Source organism: Mugil cephalus, chromosome 18, assembly GCF_022458985.1.
Source record: "Mugil cephalus isolate CIBA_MC_2020 chromosome 18, CIBA_Mcephalus_1.1, whole genome shotgun sequence".
Lineage (NCBI taxonomy): Eukaryota > Metazoa > Chordata > Actinopteri > Mugiliformes > Mugilidae > Mugil > Mugil cephalus.
This window is the reverse complement of record NC_061787.1, coordinates 20,819,442-20,841,825: the sequence shown is the minus strand read 5'-3', so window position 1 is coordinate 20,841,825 and position 22,384 is coordinate 20,819,442. Positions and strand designations below refer to the sequence as shown.

At 39.0% G+C, this 22,384-nt stretch overlaps 1 protein-coding gene across 6 annotated transcripts in view; it reads left to right on the top strand.

The window, feature by feature from the left end:
* Nucleotides 1-22,384, top strand: part of slc12a7b (solute carrier family 12 member 7b) — a 53,994-nt gene that overhangs the window by 28,886 nt on the left and 2,724 nt on the right. For 3 of the 6 annotated variants that reach the window (XM_047612144.1, XM_047612146.1, XM_047612150.1), the window contains exons 2-25: nt 2,248-2,342; nt 2,957-3,088; nt 4,197-4,343; nt 8,271-8,325; nt 9,602-9,732; nt 9,939-10,180; nt 10,332-10,543; nt 11,804-11,971; nt 12,066-12,164; nt 12,383-12,440; nt 13,162-13,336; nt 13,431-13,549; nt 13,721-13,819; nt 14,196-14,315; nt 14,517-14,621; nt 14,934-15,102; nt 15,649-15,844; nt 16,074-16,243; nt 16,394-16,525; nt 16,830-16,937; nt 17,282-17,398; nt 19,382-19,557; nt 20,360-20,374; nt 22,019-22,152. In XM_047612144.1, the coding sequence (XP_047468100.1) occupies nt 2,248-2,342; nt 2,957-3,088; nt 4,197-4,343; nt 8,271-8,325; nt 9,602-9,732; nt 9,939-10,180; nt 10,332-10,543; nt 11,804-11,971; nt 12,066-12,164; nt 12,383-12,440; nt 13,162-13,336; nt 13,431-13,549; nt 13,721-13,819; nt 14,196-14,315; nt 14,517-14,621; nt 14,934-15,102; nt 15,649-15,844; nt 16,074-16,243; nt 16,394-16,525; nt 16,830-16,937; nt 17,282-17,398; nt 19,382-19,557; nt 20,360-20,374; nt 22,019-22,152 (3,174 nt within the window). The remainder of the gene's footprint in view (nt 1-2,247; nt 2,343-2,956; nt 3,089-4,196; nt 4,344-8,270; nt 8,326-9,601; nt 9,733-9,938; nt 10,181-10,331; nt 10,544-11,803; nt 11,972-12,065; nt 12,165-12,382; nt 12,441-13,161; nt 13,337-13,430; nt 13,550-13,720; nt 13,820-14,195; nt 14,316-14,516; nt 14,622-14,933; nt 15,103-15,648; nt 15,845-16,073; nt 16,244-16,393; nt 16,526-16,829; nt 16,938-17,281; nt 17,399-19,381; nt 19,558-20,359; nt 20,375-22,018; nt 22,153-22,384) is intronic. The other 3 variants (XM_047612145.1, XM_047612147.1, XM_047612149.1) reach the window with 3 other exon arrangements.

Genomic DNA, 22,384 nt, shown 5'->3' with positions numbered 1-22,384 from the left:
CGGCAGAGCTTGGATCTACTTCAGCTGCTGGCACAGTTTCTCAGTCACAATCACAGCTTTGAGATGAAAGTGGCCTGAAAATACATAATATATTTTGACAAGTTTTAAACCCTGACAGGCATAAACTAGTAAATGTGGTTATTTTTTTTCTCTCATGAATCAAACAAAATAAGTTTGTTAGTACATTTGCATTATACTGTATTTTTGTGGTTGTGGGAAGGAAAACTTTTTCATTTTTCATTTGCACAAATTCTCACCGAGAGTCTTTCGCCAAGTCATTTATCTGGATTTAAAGTCCCTCGCTGGTTTGATCCGGACTTTACCACAGATTGCCAAGTCCAAATATGACCAGCGAGGGTCACACTCTTAGCTGCCTGTTCATTCAAAATATTTGCTCAGTGCTTTGCTGCCTAGGTTGTCGGCCCCAGAAACAAAGACAAAACGTGATTCACGCTTTGGTGCTAGAATGTCTTCTCTGAAGACAGCTTGGTTGGTGTGTGTGTGTGGCAAGGAGATACAAAACAACAGTTTCAAAGTTCTGCTAAACACTGAGGTTGAAACACAAGGCCTTTGTTTAGCCATTGTACTTTTTCTCATGGGGTAGGAATTCAAAATGAGATCAAATCATAGCCTTGTAAGATGCATTGGTATGACTGTCAGTCATTGTCCATTCTCACTGTAATTTGCCAGATCACTTGTGTTTGCATACCTTTTGTTATCATGCAGTTTCCTCTGCTGTTTACATCCACCACATCACTTCGTTGCTTGTTGTTCTGCCAACAGGCTTTTTTTTAACTGCCTTTTTTATTGAATTTCCCCAATGGGGATCAATAAAGTACTATCTTATCTTATTTGTAAACTTGACATTATAGTTAAATTACATATTAACTATCCACTCTCAAATAGAAATAAACTGCTGCTGCAGTTGCTGACTTGAGTATATGTTTAATTGTCCACTTCATGCGTATTTGAGTTTTTATTGATACTGATGTGATTCATCGATCAATTGATTTTTCCTTTTTTTTTCTGTTTTTACTTAATTTTGTTTATGTGGAATATGTAACAGGTCTCTAGTTTAGGAAAACTCTGGAAATTATTATGTAAATGTAACTGTATAAAACTAAGGAGAACTGGCTTCATAGTTTTAATTTAAACTGTTACTGTCTGGAGTTAGTGAGAATAGATGGATGGCATCCATGCCAAATGCAGTATGCTCTTGAGTTTTCCATTTGTCTTTCCTCAAGATTCACGATCCAAGATCACTATTGATCCCCACAGGGAAATAGTTTTGTCCAAACGTCCTAAGATAAGAAAGAGCATATATGAACCAGACATAGACATAAGAATAGGAGTCAAAATAAAATGAAATAAAAATTCCCTTAAGAATAGAATAAGAATGAGGTAGTTAACAATTACAAAAAACATACAGTCCAATTTACAATCCAATTTACATGGGATATACAAGCATTTATATACAGACATTTTAAAGTGTCTCAGTCCCAAATCCTGTTCCTATGAGCACAATATCTCAGGAATGTCGAGGTAACATTTTTAAAGTTAGAAAAGATGTCCATCTTAAAAATGAACTGACTAGATTTTGTTGAGTTACCAAAAGTCAAAACACACTTTTGGCCATATCTCAAGAATTTCTATTCTACACTTTGTATTTTCTTTCTTGATGATAGACAAGACAGGGGCTGTACTTCTTCAAGATCTGATATTAGGTCGTAGACCTAGTAACTTAGCAACAGCAATGTGTAGCGTGTGTTCAGAGTACTGTAGCCTGGATCATTTCTTAATCTGTAAGGTGTTTGAGCCACTGTCAGTTATCAAGCATACCAGACGTGCTTGTACCAACTCGACTGTAAATTGTCAATTGCTTCATGAACTTCATGCGTCACCTGTAAGGTTGTGGCTCAGGTAGTAGGCTGGGTTGTCCACAAATTGCACAGATGGTTGTTCAAAAACGTGTCCCAGGGCTGGAAACCAAACCCCAAATAGCAGCTGAGAATGGCAGCTTCCACCAAACACTGTAAATTGATTCATAGCAAAAAGTGTTATATAAGTACATTTACCATTATGGGCAACCTAAATGCAGACCTAGGCCATTAACATTTTTCTCTTTCTGAAGGAGGAGGGGTTGAAAATAATGTGTGTATTGCCATTGTTGTTCTGCTGTGGTTACATGACATATTAAACCTGTATTGCATTTCCTATAAAAAACAAAATTGTGCTCTGTATCTACAGGTGATGGCGTCCCAAAGGAAAACAGTCCCTTTATCAACAGCTCAGAGAATGACAAAGGCAACAGCTACGATGGCACCAACATGGCACTTTTTGAGGTATCTGTCCACTGTGCTTGAGTTTTTGCTCACAGAAGTCAAACAATGTGTTCCCATTGTAGGTTACATCTGTAAGTAATTCCTAACATCTACTGTTAAACTATATCTGCAGTTTAAATTAGAAGTAGTATATGAATTTCAAACCATTCATTAATGCATGGCATGCTCAAGCAACAGGCGAAGTTGTGGTGAGCTAAATAAATAGGCACACAGAGTCAAAAATAACAAGGTTCTTTCATTTCCATGTTGTGTCTGTCAGAGAGTTTATTTGACATAAACGCTGGTACATTCCATCAAGTTCACTCAGCTGAGCCTCTGCCAGTTGCTTTGCTCTGCCTTTTTGGCAGACCTTGATGCTCTGTGGTCACTGGTCCTTGTATAGAATCAATTAGACTCTGTGGCTGTGTTTTCAGCACTCTGCATGAAGCTGATCCAACCCTACTATTCTAAGATGCTTTGAAAAGTCAAAAAACTGCCCTTCTAAAAGCCAAACTAAAATTACATTTTTGAAAAGATTGTTGATTTATGCACTCGTGCTGTAACTTTCAAAACCAATATAAGTTGGAAAGTTGAAAATATGATGATATTAAAGCAGTTTTTCTTTATGATTACAGGAGGAAATGGACAGCAATCCCATGGTCTCATCTCTCCTCAACAAACTGGCAAATTACACAAACCTTACCCAGGGTGCCCAAGAACATGAGGAGGCTGATGAGGATGAGGGGCCAAAGAAGAAAGCTGTCAAGGTAAAGCAGATACCAGTGTTTTATACAGCGTCTATAATCAAGCTTTAATGTAATGATAATAAAGTGACACGTGGCATTTCCATTCACTACATTTATGATTCTGTACAGTTTCATATTAACAGTTGTTTTTTGTTTTGTTTTTTTAAACTGTTGAACTGATGTTACATAACTGGTTCTTTGACCGATGAACCTCAGCTGTTTGTTTTATTCACAAATCTCTCTGTGGATAGTCATTTCAACCGTCTTCTCCACACACTTCTGTAATTCTGCTTCAGTATTAACAAAAAAAAGAAATGTAAAGACGGATTACTGTAGACTCTGCAATATTAAAAATTCATCATGCACTAGAGACAATTTGTGGGTAAATACACACAAGTATTTCAAAGGCTGTATTTTGTGAGAAGCGCATATTTCCTCTTCTTTTAGTCTCTTGTTGATCCTTCGATGCTCATGTTTGGGCTTTCTTTGAAAAGGAAAGTTTCCAGAGTGCTGCCATGCACATAGATGTTTTTGTAACCACAACTCTGGTCCCATGTTAGTTGCCCCATCCTGTCCCCTGCATAGAATTAGGCCTTTAGCACCTCCCATTGGCTAGTAGGGACATCTTACCAAAGAAATAAGTGGATGAAGGAGACACCATTGTCATTACTATTTGTCCGGAATTGGGGACTAGGGCTGTACATTTGGAGATAAATGGCTAAAAAGGTAGCTGATCTCTGAAGAAAGTTTTAGATATTCTGGTCGCCGGCATCTGTTTTTTTCCCATGTTGTTGTGAAACTGTGGTTTCTTGAGAGGAATGCCATCTTTTGAAATGGAATTGATTTGATTTTGCAGCGTATTCCCGTTTTTATTATTTCTCTTGTATTTTTAATTCTGAAAGAGATTTGGGATTTTGTAATTTTTGTAAAGTCTTTACTCATCCCCTCTTAGTCCTCCTTTCTGCCTTTTTTTCTGCAGCCTTGGGGTTTTGTTGAGTAGTTTTTTCTGCTTATAATTGCCGGCATTACTATTTCTATTTGACCTGCTTCACAACACTTAGACTTCACTCTTTTTTCTGTGTTTTAAACCCTGTGTCTCTTGTGTCCTCCCTTTGCTCATCGTGTACAGAGTCCTCAGATGGGGACCTTCATGGGTGTCTACCTTCCATGCCTCCAGAATATTCTGGGGGTCATCCTGTTCCTGCGCCTTACCTGGATTGTCGGCACCGCCGGCATCCTTGAGTCCTTGGCTATCGTCGGCTTGTGCTGCTCATGCGTGAGTACTTTGTACTTTGTGAACGGCATTACTTGCCCATTAAGGTTTCGTTTCACTGTCATACAAGCTTTTTATTGTTGCCTTTTGGAGTACATCCAGCCAGTCTTGATTGTTTGAGGTTGTTGGCAGTATTCGGCCTGAAGCAAATACTTTCAGTCACTACTCTGTGTCAAAAAAGTAATGTATGCGAACACAACAGTTAAATGTGTATTTAAACATACAGCACAGTTCTTCAAATATTATTATGATTTACCTTTACTGTTGAAAGAAATAGCCTTCCTTTGAAGCAGGCCGTTGTTTCTAATTACCTCTGTTTAATAAATATAATAGTTCACATTTAACATTTCATATTGAAGGCTCACTAGCATTTTAGTTGGCTGAAACCCTTAGTTTCTTCTTTTGTTCTGAAACATCTGCAGGCATACTGTATAGCGTTACAGCCTGACAGGATTAAGAGACAGAATAAGAGAAGAATGAATAACTGAATTGACATCATTATGATCGTGTTGCCCCGTAAAACATAGGTTTGGAATTTGGAAGAACACGGTGTATGAGAGTAGATTATAATACTGCATACGGATTAGTGTTGAAGATACCATCTGAAAATATTACACAAAGGCGGTTGATGTAGAAAATATACGTAATGCTCATCTGGCATTATCAAATGCACTAGAAGCTACCACCAGCATTTATAGCATTTCCGATAATTATTATGGAAAACACAATTAGCAATTTTAGCGTAATTTAAATGCATTGACACATCCTGTGCCGTTGTACCCTTCAGCATAATTTTTAAGATGGAAATGGTCTTCACTGTATATTTTGATAGATGTTAGAAGAGTAGGAAATCAAAGGTCTGACTCTTGACCTGGATATTATTTGTCCTATCAAGGGATTTAGTGTTTAAGTCATCAAAGCTGTGACATGCTAGATTATATAAGGGTGAACTCAATGTACATTCCCAGTTCTTTAATGCATTATGGATCCATTAACGCATGAGCATGAATAAGTGTGCCTATGTGGTTGAATGTTTTACTGATATTGATGCCAGATGGTGCTTTTTTATTAGCAGTCAAATATAAATATGGATTAACTGTAGTAATGGATGATTACTGATACATACTGATTCTTTACTTGTCATAACTCTCCTAGCTTCTAATGGTACCTGTCTTGATGTGTAATCTGTCCATCTGCAAACTGTCAGAAACATAACCTCATGCACACCCACACAGTGGCTATATTTGCCAATCCCTCGGCAGACAATGGATTAATTCAGCTTAATCAGGGAAAGTAAAATATAACCCTCGAGTACAGTCTCAGTTAAACGCTTTTTGCCTCATAATGGAGTGCTCTAATGGCTTAACATGATCAATTTCACTCAATATACCCGAGCAAAGTCTAGGCTCAAATATGTAAAAGCCAGAATCAAAGTTTATTTATTCATATTTTAATGTACGGTAATCATGAAATTGTATACATATACATTATATGCGTTGTCAACTTTTATGGAATGAATTGATATTATATTCCATAGCTGGATGAACTATTTGCCGGGAAAGATGGGAACCCTTTTTCATATAATAAAACCTAGCCCAAATGTGTGTAAATGTGTTTGGGTTCATTCTCCATTGCGTCACTGCTGTTACATAATGAGAGAGCAGAGCTTAGTCAAACAGATTAATGTTCAGTTTCACTACTTAGACCACATCTGAATTTGCACTGATGGTTCCACGTCAGCCACCTGCTTATGGTCATGTTCTGTCTGGTTCAGACACAACTCATAACAAATTTTATCCATGGATAGCCCCTTAAGATGAAGCATCTCGTTTTCGAGGGGTCCGACATAGAGACATAATACAACACAACAAAACAGTCACAGTACAACAGATACAGTCACATACACTATGCATAAAGCATCCAGAACAGGCTCTCGACCACCAACCCACCCACACGCCGTCCCTGCAAACTCACAGTACCCACTCACAATAAATAAGTATAAATACTACAAAGCATATAGTGTAGCACTTATTGTGATAAATTATCATAATAATAAAGTGAGTTTTGATATTAACTGCGATGACAATCATGATGATAAGAACAATAATTGTAATTATATGTAATCAAATGATACTGTCAGTGAAAATAATAGCTGAACAGCATCAACAGCTATACCACCATTATGCAAATATTACAGTTATTGCATTATTCACAGTACAACAGCAATAATAATATACAGCAATGACAACAACAACAACATGATAACACCAGAAAATATTTATTAATAGATCAGACATATTTATGCTTGCACATTTTACCAAATAATTCAAAGCAGTTTTGTTTTATTGAACCCAAATAACCACAAATGATGTTTTTGTTAAATGAAAACAAATATTCTCATTAACTCAGAGTGGCTCTTCTTACTGGAGCCACATGGAGAGTACAAACCTATTAGAACAATACACAGAATAGCATACACAACGATTTTCAGATGTTATGATTATACATTTCTTTTGGCTCTGTATGGCTCAGAAGGAGCATTGCATTTAGAGGTCTAAACACCTGGGTTTCCAAATGCATTGCAAAATATCAGAATTGATTCTTCATCACTTCGTGCCTCTTCATAGTTGTAAAGTTGTTTTGAATCATGACAGCAGTAGTAGAATTAAATTAGAAAAGAAGATTGCCACATAACATTACATTCAGTGACATTATTCACTCTTGCTTCTTATTATATCACTATACTATCATGTTTATAATGTGGAATAAGACCAGATACCATGTGAGGTTTTAGTGAAAGGATCCTTAGTCTTGAGACAGTTGTGAACATATTTAACTCGGCTCCACCGATAATGACTTTTATCACCTCCACAATACAGTAATCACTGATGAAAGCACCATTCACAACAGCCAGATTTACATATACCGTAGTTGATATTGTTTTATATAGATCACACAGTCAGGCCGTTAAAGGATTCTGTATTTCTGTGGCTTATGTTGTCAGTATAACATATTCTGTTGGTTTCAAAGAGATCAGTATTTGGTTTCTGTTAAGACGCCTCTCAGTCCCACTGCTGATGAATTTTCAAAACATGATGGGTAGCTTTACTCACCACAGTCTCTTTCCTAACTTTCTGTTGAGATATGCCTTTCAATGCTGTACTTGGCATTAGTTGCTCTCTTTCATTTGTGGTCAGGTTCTGGCTACAGTCTAGCTGCTTACAGTTTCAGTGGAAGTGGGACGTAAAACTATCAGTTAATTGGCTTTACTCCAATTTGTATGCCACTTTAAACTGGACATCCAGCAAAGAGCTCAGGGTTTATCTTAATCACATCCTTGTCCTTTCCTACTGCCTCCTTCTCCTTTACTCCGTAACCTTTATCCTTTATTCTCTCACTTCACACATTCTCCCATCCCTGTTTCTTGCCCCCTTTTAAGTTTTAACCCACATCTTTTTTCTCTCCCTTTCATTGGACCTTATCTTGGACCTCTGTCTCACTTGCCCTTCTCTCTGCCCTGTCCTTCCTTTTATCCAGAAGCACTGTTAGGTAACAGACTGAGGTGAATATCCTTAGCTGCAATGACTGATTTCACAGAAAAGCTAATATCCATTACCAATCCAAGAGATTTAGAGCCCCTAAGAAGGATTTCAACGGACTAAATACTAGATTAACTCACCAAGGATCCCATTGTTTGTAAAATCTGTGAAATGTATGGAAATGATGAACTGTTTGGGTGGGCAATCAGCTTCTTTTTGGATTTTAATGCTTGAAAACTACCTTATAAACTGTAGTGTACAACACAGTATTGAGAATTAAATTGGAATAAATACTGGTAATTACTGAGGTAATAAGTATGTCTTGTGTAATGTCTTCAGTTTTCAGTGATGTATCCTGAAGCTTTTGTTCCTTACTCTCATCTCTCCACAGACCATGCTGACAGCCATTTCCATGAGTGCAATCGCTACTAATGGTGTTGTGCCAGGTAGGATACTTAGTTCTTCTAGAGAAAGTAAAACAGAAGGATTTGTCTGTAAGTGTTTAAAGGGGAAATGAAGCACTCAATCACGTAAACCACATTTTAAGAAAAGATAAGATATGCCTTTATTCATCCCACAATGGGGAAATTCTCGTTGTTAACGTTGTTTATTGAGGGAGTTTAGCTCTTACCACCAATATATATCACTATTGACAAATGTTAGCATTTAAGGAGAAATTTGGCAGCCGTTATGTTTTCTTTAGCATGGACACCACCTTCTTACCATACTGTGGCCCGTGATGTCATGGGGTTGGTTGTCCTGTAAAAACGCTCATATATATTTTGCATAGAATCAATTTCTTGACAAGTTGACTACCGTTATGTAAGCAGCAAGAAAAAATCTAACAATAGGAACAGTCATTGTTAGCCAACGGCTGTTAGTTTAAACTAGCAAAGGCCTCAGTTTAGCTAGTAATTAGTACAGATGGACCAAACATGTGTCAGTTACACAAAAACTATACCTAAAAAAGTTACCACAGAAATATTGTTTGCACTGTTTATAATCATATACCTGTATCCAACAGTACGTAGTGTGTACTTGTTTTATATCGCATTTTAACGTGTGGTTACAGCTAGCTTGGCTTCCCTGCTACACGCGGCCCGTTGCAGTGTTTCCAAACAGTGAAATCTTTGCAACTTCCAACACGTCCACCTCCCGGCATATAATGTCAAAAGTACGCACCATGATGATACAGGACAGACGGTGGATTAAATGGTCCAGCAGATGGACTCCGCAACAGTGGGATCAGAGTACAGTAGCCACACTGACATCAGATAGTGTTGCCAACACTCTCTTCTCTCCAAACCACCGCTTTCACCTCTTCTTCCAGTCTTAGTGATACCACTGCTCGGTTTCCACAACGTATCGATTCAAAAGCATATCTAATGATCTATACTGGACTCAAGATCTCTTTCCATTTCATCCTAGTCCATTTCCAACCCTGTGACGTATTTGATTACGTTACGTTAATGGCGACTCCCTAGCAGGCAAGCCAGGTGGAAATGACAAAAAATAAACTTCTCAAATATTTGATTTTGGCAAAGGTGTTGTTTCAGATATAGTTCACAGTACAAGGACCAATAAATACATTTCATTTCCCCTTTAAATAATGAGGTATCACAGGATTGTGTATTCTAGATTTACCTTTTAAGCCTTGGCATTTAAATGTAACTTGTTGATGTTATACTCCTTCTCATGGAAATCAATGTTTTTGCTCTCCAGCTGGAGGCTCGTACTATATGATTTCCAGGTCTCTGGGTCCAGAGTTTGGTGGAGCTGTTGGTCTCTGTTTCTACCTTGGGACAACCTTTGCTGGCTCCATGTACATTTTGGGTACTATTGAAATTTTACTGGTGAGTGAAACCCGTTGTACTTGTATTTTCTGTATTGGGTAATACATTTTGTGTTGTTTTTGTCTTCTATTTATTTTTTTTGTTATAATTTACTTTAAGTGTCAGGAAGAAACCGTTGACAAAATGAACCCGGCTTGTATTTTATTTTGCAGTTTTATTTTAAAGTGTAAATAGTTTTCTATCTTGTCTGTCCCCCTCCCATTCAGACTTACATTGTGCCTAAAGCAGCCATCTTTGTGGCAGAGAAAAAGGAGGATGAGGTGAATGCCCTGTTGAACAACATGCGTGTTTATGGCACGTGCTGCCTAGCGCTGATGGCTGTGGTCGTCTTTGTCGGGGTCAAATATGTCAACAAGCTAGCTCTAGTCTTCCTGGCTTGTGTTATTCTCTCTATTCTTGCCATCTATGCTGGAGTCATCAAGACTATCTTTGAGCCACCAGATTTTCCGTGAGTACAATTTATATAAAACCCAAGACAATTTATATTAGCTATTTTTAAAGATGACATATCAGCAATATGCAGCCGTGCAGCAATATTCTCATCACTTTGATTAATGTAATTGTACAATGTCTCAAAATTGTCCTGTTTCTCTACACAGTGTTTGCATGTTGGGGAATCGAACGCTGCAGAACCACAACTTTGACACGTGTCTTAAAACTGAGACTATAGGCAACATCACAGTCACTACCAAGCTGTGGAAGCTGTTCTGTGATGGACCTGAGCTCAACGCCACCTGCCCTGAATATTTTGTGGAAAACAATGTGACTGTGGTGCAGGGCATCCCCGGACTGACCAGCGATGTCATTTCAGGTTGGAACAGAGTGTTTGTAGATTTTGGTAGCTGTGTGCAGATGTGGTAGGATGTAAAAAAAACAATTCTGACCTCATTCAATTTGTGCTGTTTTTTTCAGTTTTCCAAAATCCATTCAGCAGTTGTTAAATCTGTAGATGAATATACTGTATCTTTTAGGCCTCTGAACCAAAGGCATCATTTCTTAGGTTTTCTGTCTATATACCTCTTCCATGAGTCACTCCAGGAACACCTTGAAGAATGCCTTTGTTATGACAATAATTCTCACAAATGTCTAGAATATGTCGTGTAGTGCTGGTATTTTGTATCCAAAAGGTCACTTCAGTGGGTAATCAAAATCTTCTTTAAAAATAATTTGTGATGTTTCTTATTTGAGTCTGAACAGATATAAATATGCCCTTGACTTGAATGTACAACTTGACCAGTTGTCAGAGGCATACAACTGTAGGGAGGTAAATCTAGTTAAATATAGTGCAAATTCTTAGCGTTCCTTGTTATGTAACTGCTGGCCATGTCTAAGTAGTTCTGTTGCCAGACTCCAGTGCAAAGGCATTTTTGTCATATTTCTTGTGAAGAAAGTGGGACGAGTATGTGCAGGTGTAGAGGGTTTTATGTGCGTTGTCCCTACGCCCTGGTTAAATAACTCCTTTTGGCCCTCTAATATACATTATGTGTATTTGGCATGTATGATATATTAGGTTAGGCACTCAAACACATAACCTTCTCCTGTATGGATTAGAGTAAAGACCTAAGTATCGGTTAAACTTTGGGCCATGACCAAAAATCCCAGTCTCACAGAGCAGAGACACAGGCATCTGGATACAAACAGGATGAAAGACGTTGTGTCTTACTGTCCCGTTGTGTTATACGACCCATGGGTAGGCAGTAGACTCTGTAAGCAGATAAATCATAGTTTAATACAGAATGCCTTGTTTACAACAAATTATGCTACACACGGACATTTATTTCTTACTTCTTGTTTGTTATTAGTTACACCCTTACTGCTCAATTCTTCATGCAGTTCTATTAAATAAGGCATATTTTGGTGCTGTCATGGCACAAAATCAGTTTAATATGGAAAACTTTAGCAGCATAGTGGCAGTTTTGTAGGTGGTGAAACTTCTGTGTTGTTGTTTTAGGTTTGTTAGTGTACTTGTATCTTCATGTTTGCATCTTTTTCCCCCCTCGTTATCATTTTTTCCTTAACACATTGTCCGATCATTTAATGATATTAAAAACATTGTTTGTGTCTGTTGTAGAGAACATGTGGTCACAGTATGGCTATCTGGGCATGTTGGTAGAGAAGAGCAATTTGGCATCTGTTGGGAGAAGTGACCCTGAGCAGGACAAGTACATGCCCTACGTAGTCAACGATATCGCCACCTTCTTCACGCTGCTCGTTGGCATCTACTTCCCCTCAGTCACTGGTAAATCTATGAGCACATGATAAATGTGCTAATTATCAGTTTACATGTGCAGCAGTTTAGTTCTTCTAAAAATCCCATGTTTGATTATTTTCAGGTATCATGGCTGGTTCAAACCGGTCAGGTGACTTGAGGGACGCCCAGAAGTCCATCCCCATTGGGACCATTCTGGCTATCGCTACCACTTCTGTCATCTGTATCTTAAACCTTGCACTGTAGCACAGATCTTGTTTAGAGATTATTATTCAACGCTAATTTTGTCAATATTGTGTTTATTGGTGAGTAACAGAAATGATCTACGGGCACTTTTAAGAATTAAAGCATAGAGTAATATCGACTACAAGTTACCATGTAGCTCTCTGCAGTTCGCTTTGTCTATGGGTTCATTTTATTGTCCTGAGTAGTGCTTCCCAGACATCACCTGTGTGGTCCTGTTTGGTGCCTGTATTGAGGGAGTCCTGCTTCGAGACAAGTAAGAGTTTAACACTTTCAAATGCTCTGCAGGTATAAGTATTCTAAATGGACATGTTTTATGGAATGGGACAAAAAAAACAGTGCACATTTTGCTTCCACCTTCACTAGTCATCATCTGTACATTTCAAATGGCAAGGAGAAATTTTATTTTATGGTTAGCTTGCAAGCACCTTTTTACATTATCTTTTTATTAACTGAAAAGTGCTCTAACGATTATATTTTACAATATCTCAGACCTTTCAAACCAATGTGTCATTTAGATTAGAACACATGACCTTGCAATAGGCTACTCATCATAACTGGCCAAAACAAAAATCAAAAAATTGGGATTCTTGCAAATAGTGACTGATTATTGTCAAAACTGTCAAAAAGAATTTCCTAAAGGTTCATCTTTAGGAATGATAGTTTTGGTTTTAAAAGGGCTAAACACTTTTACACATTTTGACAAACAGGAAACTGTATGTGGACAGAGGTAATGTAAACCACAGCTTGTGTGTTCATAGTAGTTGACGAAGCCTAGTACATATTTTATGAACATTTCAGTCAATAAATTTAATTCGTTGCCACTTCTCATCTTTTAATCTGATTGCTGATTTCTCTACCATTAAAGAATTAAGGATTTGGGTAATGCATGTTAAAGTAGTATTAGTTCCTATAATATGAATAAGAAATCTGCATTATGGTCTGTTTTTCAACATGCTATTCTGTTTGCTTTGCAGATTTGGCGACTCAGTGAAAGGGAACCTTGTAATAGGCACATTATCGTGGCCCTCACCTTGGGTTATTGTGATTGGCTCGTTTTTCTCCTGCTGTGGGGCAGGCTTGCAGAGTTTGACTGGTGCTCCTCGTCTGCTTCAGGCTATTGCACGAGATGGCATTGTGCCCTTTTTACAGGTTGGACACACACAATCGACACAAACACAGTAGCAGACTTCATCCTAATGTGCTTCAGTTGTCACGCCTGACTGTATGGGTCTGGTGGACTTAGGTGTTTGGTCATGGGAAAGCTAATGGAGAACCTACCTGGGCTCTCCTGCTGACTGCTGGGATCTGTGAGATCGGCATCCTCATCGCTTCCCTGGACGCTGTGGCTCCGATCCTCTCTATGTCAGTATCTGTTTACTTAATAAAATTAGATATACTCTTGGCATAAAGACAGATCATCAGATGAAGACTGTGATCCCTTAGGCATTCCTCTTCTTAGAGCCACTTAAGTAGGTCATAAAGAGGATATTTAGATGATAAGTGAGTAGTATTTTTGGCTTGTTGTCTCTTCAGGTTTTTCCTCATGTGCTACCTATTTGTCAACTTGGCCTGTGCTGTTCAGACTCTGCTGCGAACACCTAACTGGAGACCACGCTTCAAGTATTATCACTGGTGGGTTCGTTATTTCAGATATGTGCAATTTTGTTTTTGACAGTGAAAGAATATTAAAATATAAAGGTCATATAATTTCAAGATTGTAGGACATTGCCACAATTAACATGTATTTACAGACATCTTCGCAACCACATTTGTTTAATGTGGTTTCTGTGATGATGGTTGTCACAGAGATTAGTTGCACAGCACAGATGAAGGACAATGCTGAATGGTACTACTGTTAGCTTCTTAGGTTCTATCCTCTCATCTGTCACGTCTGACCTGTTTTGATTTTCATTAAGACATTCCCATGAATATGCATCTGAATATAAATCTGAATGAGGTCTACGAAGTGATGTGTAAAATGTTGTTTTTTTTCCCTTTCCTCCTTCAGGGCTCTGTCCTTCCTGGGAATGAGCTTATGTCTTGCTCTCATGTTCATCTCCTCTTGGTATTATGCTATTGTTGCCATGGGCATCGCTAGCTGCATCTATAAATACATTGAATACCGAGGGTAAGTCATTTCCTTTGTGGATCAGTAGAGTCTAAGACTGAATTTGTTTGCAGTATATCACTGACAAATTGCTACTGCAAATGTTGGATTGAACTGACTCGCTGAATCATAACATTTAAACTTGTGTAATTTAAGAATTCAAGAACTCCCAAAGTCCATCTCTGTTTTTAATGACATATTTGTATTTTTTTTCTTTACCAGGGCAGAGAAGGAGTGGGGTGACGGCATCCGAGGTGTCTCTCTTAATGCAGCACGCTATGCCCTCATCCGCCTTGAAGATGCTCCACCACACACCAAGAACTGGAGGTACTGGACTCTGGGCGTGAGACATGGATGTGGATACAGATGACATAATGCCATCTTTCATTGTTTGGGTGAACAGTAGAGGGACAGGGATGGGCACAGAGGATGAATTTGTTTAATCCCTTGGTTCTCTTCCTGGTCTGATAAAAACAATCTGATAAGCCTTCACACTGGACTGAGACTCCCTTTCCAAAAATCCCTAAAGGCCTTGAATTGGCACGAAACATGTTTTCTTGTTTTAAGCATGATAAATGTATGGATAAAACAATCAGTTCTGCCTCAAATCAACCTCACCTCCTTTCTTGATTTATCCAGGCCTCAGTTGTTGGTGCTCCTGAATCTGGACACAGATCAAGCAGTCAAACACCCTCGTCTGCTGTCCTTAACGACTCAACTGAAGGCAGGAAAGGGCCTGACGATAGTGGGGAATGTTTTGGAGGGAACCTACCTCACTAAGGAGACAGAGGCCAAGAAGGCTGAGCAGGTATGCTGGAAATACACACACAGGTGGCCAAAAAAGTGCACAATAAATGCAAGTACAGTCCCACTGATTTTGATTTTGCCTTTACTCATCATACATAATTTTATGGTCACATTTTGTTTATACCTTCTTTGTTGATCGTCAGATTTGATGCCCTCATTTTATAGCCATTTTGCAGAAACTCTGCCACCTACTGGACAAGCTAAACAAATCATATGATTCATTAAACCTGATTTGTTGTGTCCTCAAAAGCATTTTTAATCAGTGGATTACTTGTTCTGCGAAAGCAATCATGAGCAGAAGCCACATTTCAGATTACACAGACTACCCCATCTGTATGGATTAATGATGAGTTACTAATGAGAGTGCTGTCTGTTAATTTTTAGGTAAATTCCATCAAAAACTATTAAAAATAAGGAGGACATTTGTGCCATTGATTAACCATGACATCTTCTCCAGCAAGATATATATAGAATCTAAGATATAATCTGTGCTGCATCACACTTAATGTTAAATATCCTGACTTGTTGTTTTTCTTTCTCCATCCAGAACATCAAGTCTTCCATGTCAGCTGAGCGTACCAAGGGTTTCTGTCACGTTGTGGTGTCTTCAAACCTCAGAGATGGTGTCTCTCACCTTATCCAATCTGCAGGCTTGGGCGGCATGAAGCACAACACAGTTCTGATGGCCTGGCCTGGAACTTGGAAACAGTCCAATGATCCGCAATCATGGCGGAACTTCATAGGTGCAGTGCAGAAGATGGGTCAAAATGAAATGCTAATGACAGATTTATCAGAATTGATCTAAAAACTCAGTGAGAGTGATGACAAATATAATAATACATATTTTATTGTTTATTTGTTGTTCATTAAATCATTGCATCATTTATCATAAAAATCTGCAAGGGACTTAATGTCTCATAGACAGATCGAGATTAATAGGCCTTGTTTCTAATAGACACACTCTCCCTCCAGAGACAATAAGGGAGACCACAGCAACGCATCACGCTTTGCTTGTGGCTAAGAATGTGGACAGTTTCCCCACCAACCAGGACCGCCTGGGAGAGGGCACTATTGATGTGTGGTGGGTGGTTCATGACGGAGGCATGCTGATGCTGCTGCCCTTCCTGCTGCGACAGCACAAGGTTGGCTGGGTGTATCTCTAAAACCTATAGAAAACCGTATCCACACCTGAATCATTTTATACTCGCATATCTAGTGCTTTACCTCATCCTTATCCTCCAATATGCCTCTGTTTGATAGTTCCATATTAAATATATGATTGATTCCTCCAGGTGTGGAGGAAGTGTAAGATGCGCATCTTCACTGTAGCCCAGATGGATGACAACAGCATCCAAATGAAGAAAGATCTCCAGATGTTCCTTTATCACCTGCGACTGGATGCTGAGGTGGAAGTAGTGGAGATGGTGAGTTTGTAATAGGTCAAACTGACATTTAAACAGATTTTCAGGTTGGCAGCCCTCAAACACAGTGGTTTCATATTTTCAGGATAAATACCTTCACATATGGAACGGCTCAGCTAGAACCAAGAAAACATTATGTTTTGTTTTAGCTGTTTGCATTCTGTAAAAGTGACATACATGCAGCTCTTATTTTTATTTTGGTGATTAGTTTTTGTTGTTTATTCATACATATATGAACACCTGCATTAATTGATCCATTCTGTGAAGATGTCCTGTTGATTACAGTGTTTGTCTCACTCTTTTGCAGCATGATAATGACATATCCGCTTTCACTTATGAGAAAACACTGGTGATGGAGCAGAGGACTCAGATGCTGAAACAGATGCAACTTTCCAGAACTGAGAGGGAGAGAGAGGTAAAGCACACGTAGTCTGTGTCTGCATGTCACTTCTGTTAGAATGACTGCACTATTTTTCTATTTGCGTGGTAGATACTAATAAGACCAGCACATATTAATGCTGAGAACCAAGATGGCCTTTATTATTATTAAATGAAGTTTAATACCAACAGATGTGTACATGCAAAGATGTGGCTGCAACCACTATTGTTGTTTTTTATTTCATACAGAGAAGAGTTTAAAGTATTAGTCTGGGTTTACATAAAATAATTAATATCTGGCCACACATTAAACTGTATGAAAATTGGCCCCTCTCCCTGTTCATCTACCGCCGCCTTTCTGGGCCTTGCCACACCGCTCAGATTCAGAGTATCACTGACGAATCACGTAGCTCAATCCGGAGGAAGAACCCGGGCGCTGCCCAGAGCGCGACCTTCAGCCGAGAGTCCTCACCGATGGAGGACACTCAGGAGGATGAGGTAGCCAACTGTGTCAACCCACTGTCCTTGGTTAATAGACACGCAGGCCTGTCTTCACAAAGCATCTCCTGCTGCAGATAGAATTGGATTTAATGACATTTATCGTCATCATGGTTGAAAATCTGGGCTCAGACAATCTCATTTTACTCTCACAACTGCCAGATGCCAGAAATGGTTGGTCAGTGTTGAATCCTGATCCCATTGTTGGATTATTGTAATTTAGTGTGGACATGAGATTATAATGCATATACTGCATGTGTGTAAGTACACATATAGAGATGGTGGAGAGGAATACTGAAAGGGATTAAAGTTAGCAATATTTCCATTTCATTCATAGCATAGATAGTTCAGCCTTTATTATGTAAGTCATTGCTCCAACATCAGAAACATTGTAACCAGAGAGTAGGGGTGCCACTGGTGGTTTTATCAATCTGTCAATAGAAATTTTCTCTGATATTCTTTAGAAGTTTTCGCAGCTTTAGTACCACCTCGGCGGCCTTTCCTAAAGCCAGAAATGTTCTGATCCGCAGTGCTTTTTTAAACTTGTCTCTGTTGGTTTATCAAAGATCACCTCGTTTACCGTGTCCATGCTGAAGCAGAAAAGCCAAATGTTACACTGTAGAATGAAGCCCTACTTGGCCCAGGTATACAAACCAAAGTTGTTGAGAATACCTTTATGAACAGCACAGAAAGAGTAGCAGGTCCATGATTCCAGAAAGTAGTTATCTAACACTAAAACCGCAAGTCCAGATTGGTTCAACCATAGTGATACTTACTGTGTAGTCAAGAGCTGCTTTGTGAACACCAGCCTTAATAACCCTGAAAATGCTGCCTGGCTTCCCATTACCTCCATGATCCCACCCATCCTCACTCTCCCAGAAGTGTGAGTGGAAAGAGAGGACAGTATTGTTGTAGAAAGTGTAAAAAAATTATGCTATCAGACGCATGTCTCTGCTGCATTTCAATGACAAATCTTACAATTCTTTATACCCAAGAGTGTTTCATTCTTTTATGTGTCACAAGACAATACTGTCTCCTCTGTAATTTATTTTTTTTGTTGTTTGTTTTATGACATTGTACTGTACACCCCCACTGGGGACAAATTGCTTCTGATTGTCAAGAAACTATCTGATTTTTCTGATTTTGATTCAGATTTAATTCCTGCTCTGCTATGCTGTGCTACATCATTCCTGTACCGCGCCTGCATTTTAGCCTTTGAAATTTGCTTAACATTTATTTAAATGGCCTGTTTGGAGCATGAGTTAATATTTGGGAGCCCTGTATCTAATATAAACTCTTAGTTGACATGACACCATACCCTCACCATCACCACACAGCCATATAGAAATGTTTCAGTTCTCACTGTGACCTTCAGGTCAATATGTTATTATAATGGTTTGCATTAAGTGATTAATTCACCAGCTGGTGACAAGTTGTAGAAACATAGTTGATGGTTCCCCTTCTTACTCTGTTCTATCTAAAACAAAGGTAAAAAAAAGTGAACTGAACTTGTTTGAGTTTGTCTGAAGTTGCTTTTCACTTCCAATTGACTGATGTGGAGTTGGTTCGATTAGTTTCAGACGGGCCCTGCCCACAGATGTTCACAAATAAAAACCTAACCTAGCTTTGTTTTAGGTATATTATGACCTCGATAGCTGAGAATTTTCACAGACGTATCTTCTCCTTTGTTTCCTCTGTCCCGATGTTTAGTCTGTGGGCCTCATGTCATGTTTTACCTTTATACTTGATTGTGCAATTTCTAACAATCACAGTTTTATCTCTGTAGCATCCTCTTGTCGTGTCAAAACTCCCTCATCTCCCTCATGCCTTCACCTTTTCAACATTCATATCCTTTATATTTATTCTTTATTCCATTCTGTCTTTTTTTTCTCCTCACCTATCTCTTCAAACATCTCCCGGTAATACTCATCTTCACACGTTCTCTGTCGTTTTCTTCATCCTTCTGTCTGCTTTCTCTTCCAGGCCCAGCTCATCCATGACAGGAACACAGCGTCTCATGCAGCAATAAACGACAAGGCTGACGCCGAGCCCGAGCGCGTTCACATGACCTGGACCAAGGACAAACTCTTCACAGAGCGCAATCGTAACCGCGAGTGCAACTCCAACGTGGCTGTGCGAGATCTGTTTAACATGAAACCGTAAGTAGATGTTCACTTGATTATCACCCGACAAACACGATCTCTACATTTGTAGCTGAACAGCTAAATAAAATCAGAGCATTTCTCTGTAAATCTGTAGATTTAACGTCCAGATTGGTGTCAGATCTTCTTTATTGCCAGTAAAATACACTGATGAGTGACATGGTGTTATTGCATGTGCCTTGTGAGAGACATTTGCACCATTTTGAATTATTTTACATGCGTTTTGAATTAAACTGTATGAAGTTCAGTCTTGAGCACAGTAGCGACATTACTTCAGGATGGTGCCAAAGCCTCAGCACCAGGTGCAGGTCAGCATGTGTAGTTGTAGTATTAGTACTGAGCCGGTCAGGGTGAAATGGGACAACTGTACGCATGGCGTGTGCATTCATGCAACATTTGGTGTGTGTACACTTTAAGCCATTTCAGTCGTAGTGCATGGCCAGACCACGTGCACACTTTATGGACTAACACCTTCTCATCCCATACTGTCCGTACTATCAGTGTGTGGACTTCATCAGGTGTGTCCCAGTCCACGTCTATTGGCTAACAAAGTTTATAATTTGAATGATGCCATCTGAGGTGTCACACGGCAGGAAAAACTAGAGGCCATCTTTTCGCAAAGCCTCACCAAACACATCAAACGACTCCATGTCACTTTCTGGGGTTAACTTGAGTCACCTTTCGGTGTCACGACGAGTCGTTTGGGACAGTTGGAAGCATGCGGTGTGGTGGGGAGCGGAGCTGGTGTAGAAGCATCTAAGCCTGTTTCTGTTGTTCTGTCCCATTTTCCTCCTTCTAGAGAGTGGGAGAGTCTGTAAGTCACATTCTCTTTGCCCTAGGCTGTATGTGTGTTCTGCTGTTGTTGTGACTGTAGCTCTGTTCAGTGTCCTCCAGCTCATGTGCTCATATATCTGTGGTGTCCTCGTTTGCATGCCCTAATGTGCATGAACTTCATCTTCCAGCTTCAAATAGTATGTTTGTAGGAAAAGCCTCTTCTGATTTAACCTGCATGTGCAATTTATACCGCTGTTAGTAGTCATGAGAAAATGTGCTTTCCACTTCTTAACCAAAAGGTCAATTTGGTCTTGAAATAAAACTATAAATGTTTTTCTTATTCAGTAGAATGGAAAGCAGAATTGTGCTAAATTGCCTTGTCTGAATACCGTCATGTAATTTGGCTTCTGGCAGTTGATGTCATGTGCTTTATTGCCTTGTGATCTAACACTGTGAAGGTGATGATAAAGAGGCAGCATTTAAAGAGACAGGAGGTGCTTTGTGACAGCGCCAATGAATTAAAGCCCACATATTGTATTTGCTATAAACAAAAATAAGCTTGGGTAAAGTAGAGACATCAGGTTTGTCTTAAAATGCTGCCTCTTTCTTTCAAATTCAAAAGTCCCCTAACCAAACCTTTTTTTCTCATATATATTAGAAACTAACAGCTAATGTGTTCCAACAAAAAATGGACCAAATGTTACTGATGTTTTATTTTATGTGTGTCGTGGTGTTTTCTGTACACAGTGGTTTAAGTCATAAGAAAGACTGAAAAGTGTCCAGTTACATCAGTTTTTCCGTTCTTTAAACTTATAAACAGAAGGCTCTACTATTAGTTTTCCATCAACGCTGAAAATAGAGGCTTTACTCATTTAAACAGGACAGAAAAAGCAAGAACTACCTGTGGAGTTGACATTTCTGGGTGGATTTTCCAGCGTGCAGCTCCAGTTGACTCAGTTGACACATTTCCCACAGCAAGCCTCTTTAACAAAGACATTTACATGTCAGTAGTGGAAAATCACACATTTAAATGACTGTAACAAGCAGAATTCAATTTGGAGCTGATTCACTGTCACACTTGAATAGAATATTAGTAACATGTAAATGTCAAAAACTGTCCCATATCCATGATTCATATGAATTCTATACAGTATGTTCAGTTTATCCCTACACACTCATCATTATAGTGTATTATTCCAGTATTTACTACACAAAAAGGAACTTATAGGAACCTGAAATTTTGGGAAGCCTAATTAAACTTGATAGAAACAATATTTATAATTAAACTGACCATCAATACATAAATGCATTAGGTTAGAAACACAAAATTTAAAGATAAATTACTGCACTAAACTTTTTTAAAAATTTTTAAGTGAAAAGCTAAAAATAGTTTTGATAGAAGATATTATCATTTTTTCCACTGCTCACATCCTGTTTAGAGCCAGTATGTTGTATGGGAATGGGACATCTGTGTCATATACATATGTACCATGTCATATACCACATCCATGGTATCCAGAGTCTCATAAATGACCTGGATCAACATCATCTGTACTGTCCACATCGTCCTAGTAACAAGCAACTCATGTCTGTTTTATAACCCAAAATAATCTTTTCTTTGCTGTGGCTATTAATGTTTTCTCCACCGCTGCCTTTTCTCACTGTGAACCCCGTGTCAAACTAGGAACCAGTCAAATGTCCGTCGCATGCACACAGCTGTCAAGCTGAACGAGGTGGTGGTCAACAAGTCGCAGGGAGCTCATCTGGTTCTGCTCAACATGCCTGGACCACCTAAGAACAGAGGAGGAGACGAAAACTGTATCCTCACAGTAGCTGGAGTTTGGTTTATGATGAGAGTTTATCACATTATAAAGAATCATCATCTGAATCTGCTGCTCCTCTCGGCTTTACAGAGCTGCAGCTCATCGTTTACTGCTGAGGTTCTCTGTCACTGCTCCAGTTGCATCATTTCTATCTGGAAGCAGGATGTTTAATAAGAAACTCATCTAACATGTACTTTAAGATGATGTGTTGTCTCTGCTGCCTCATA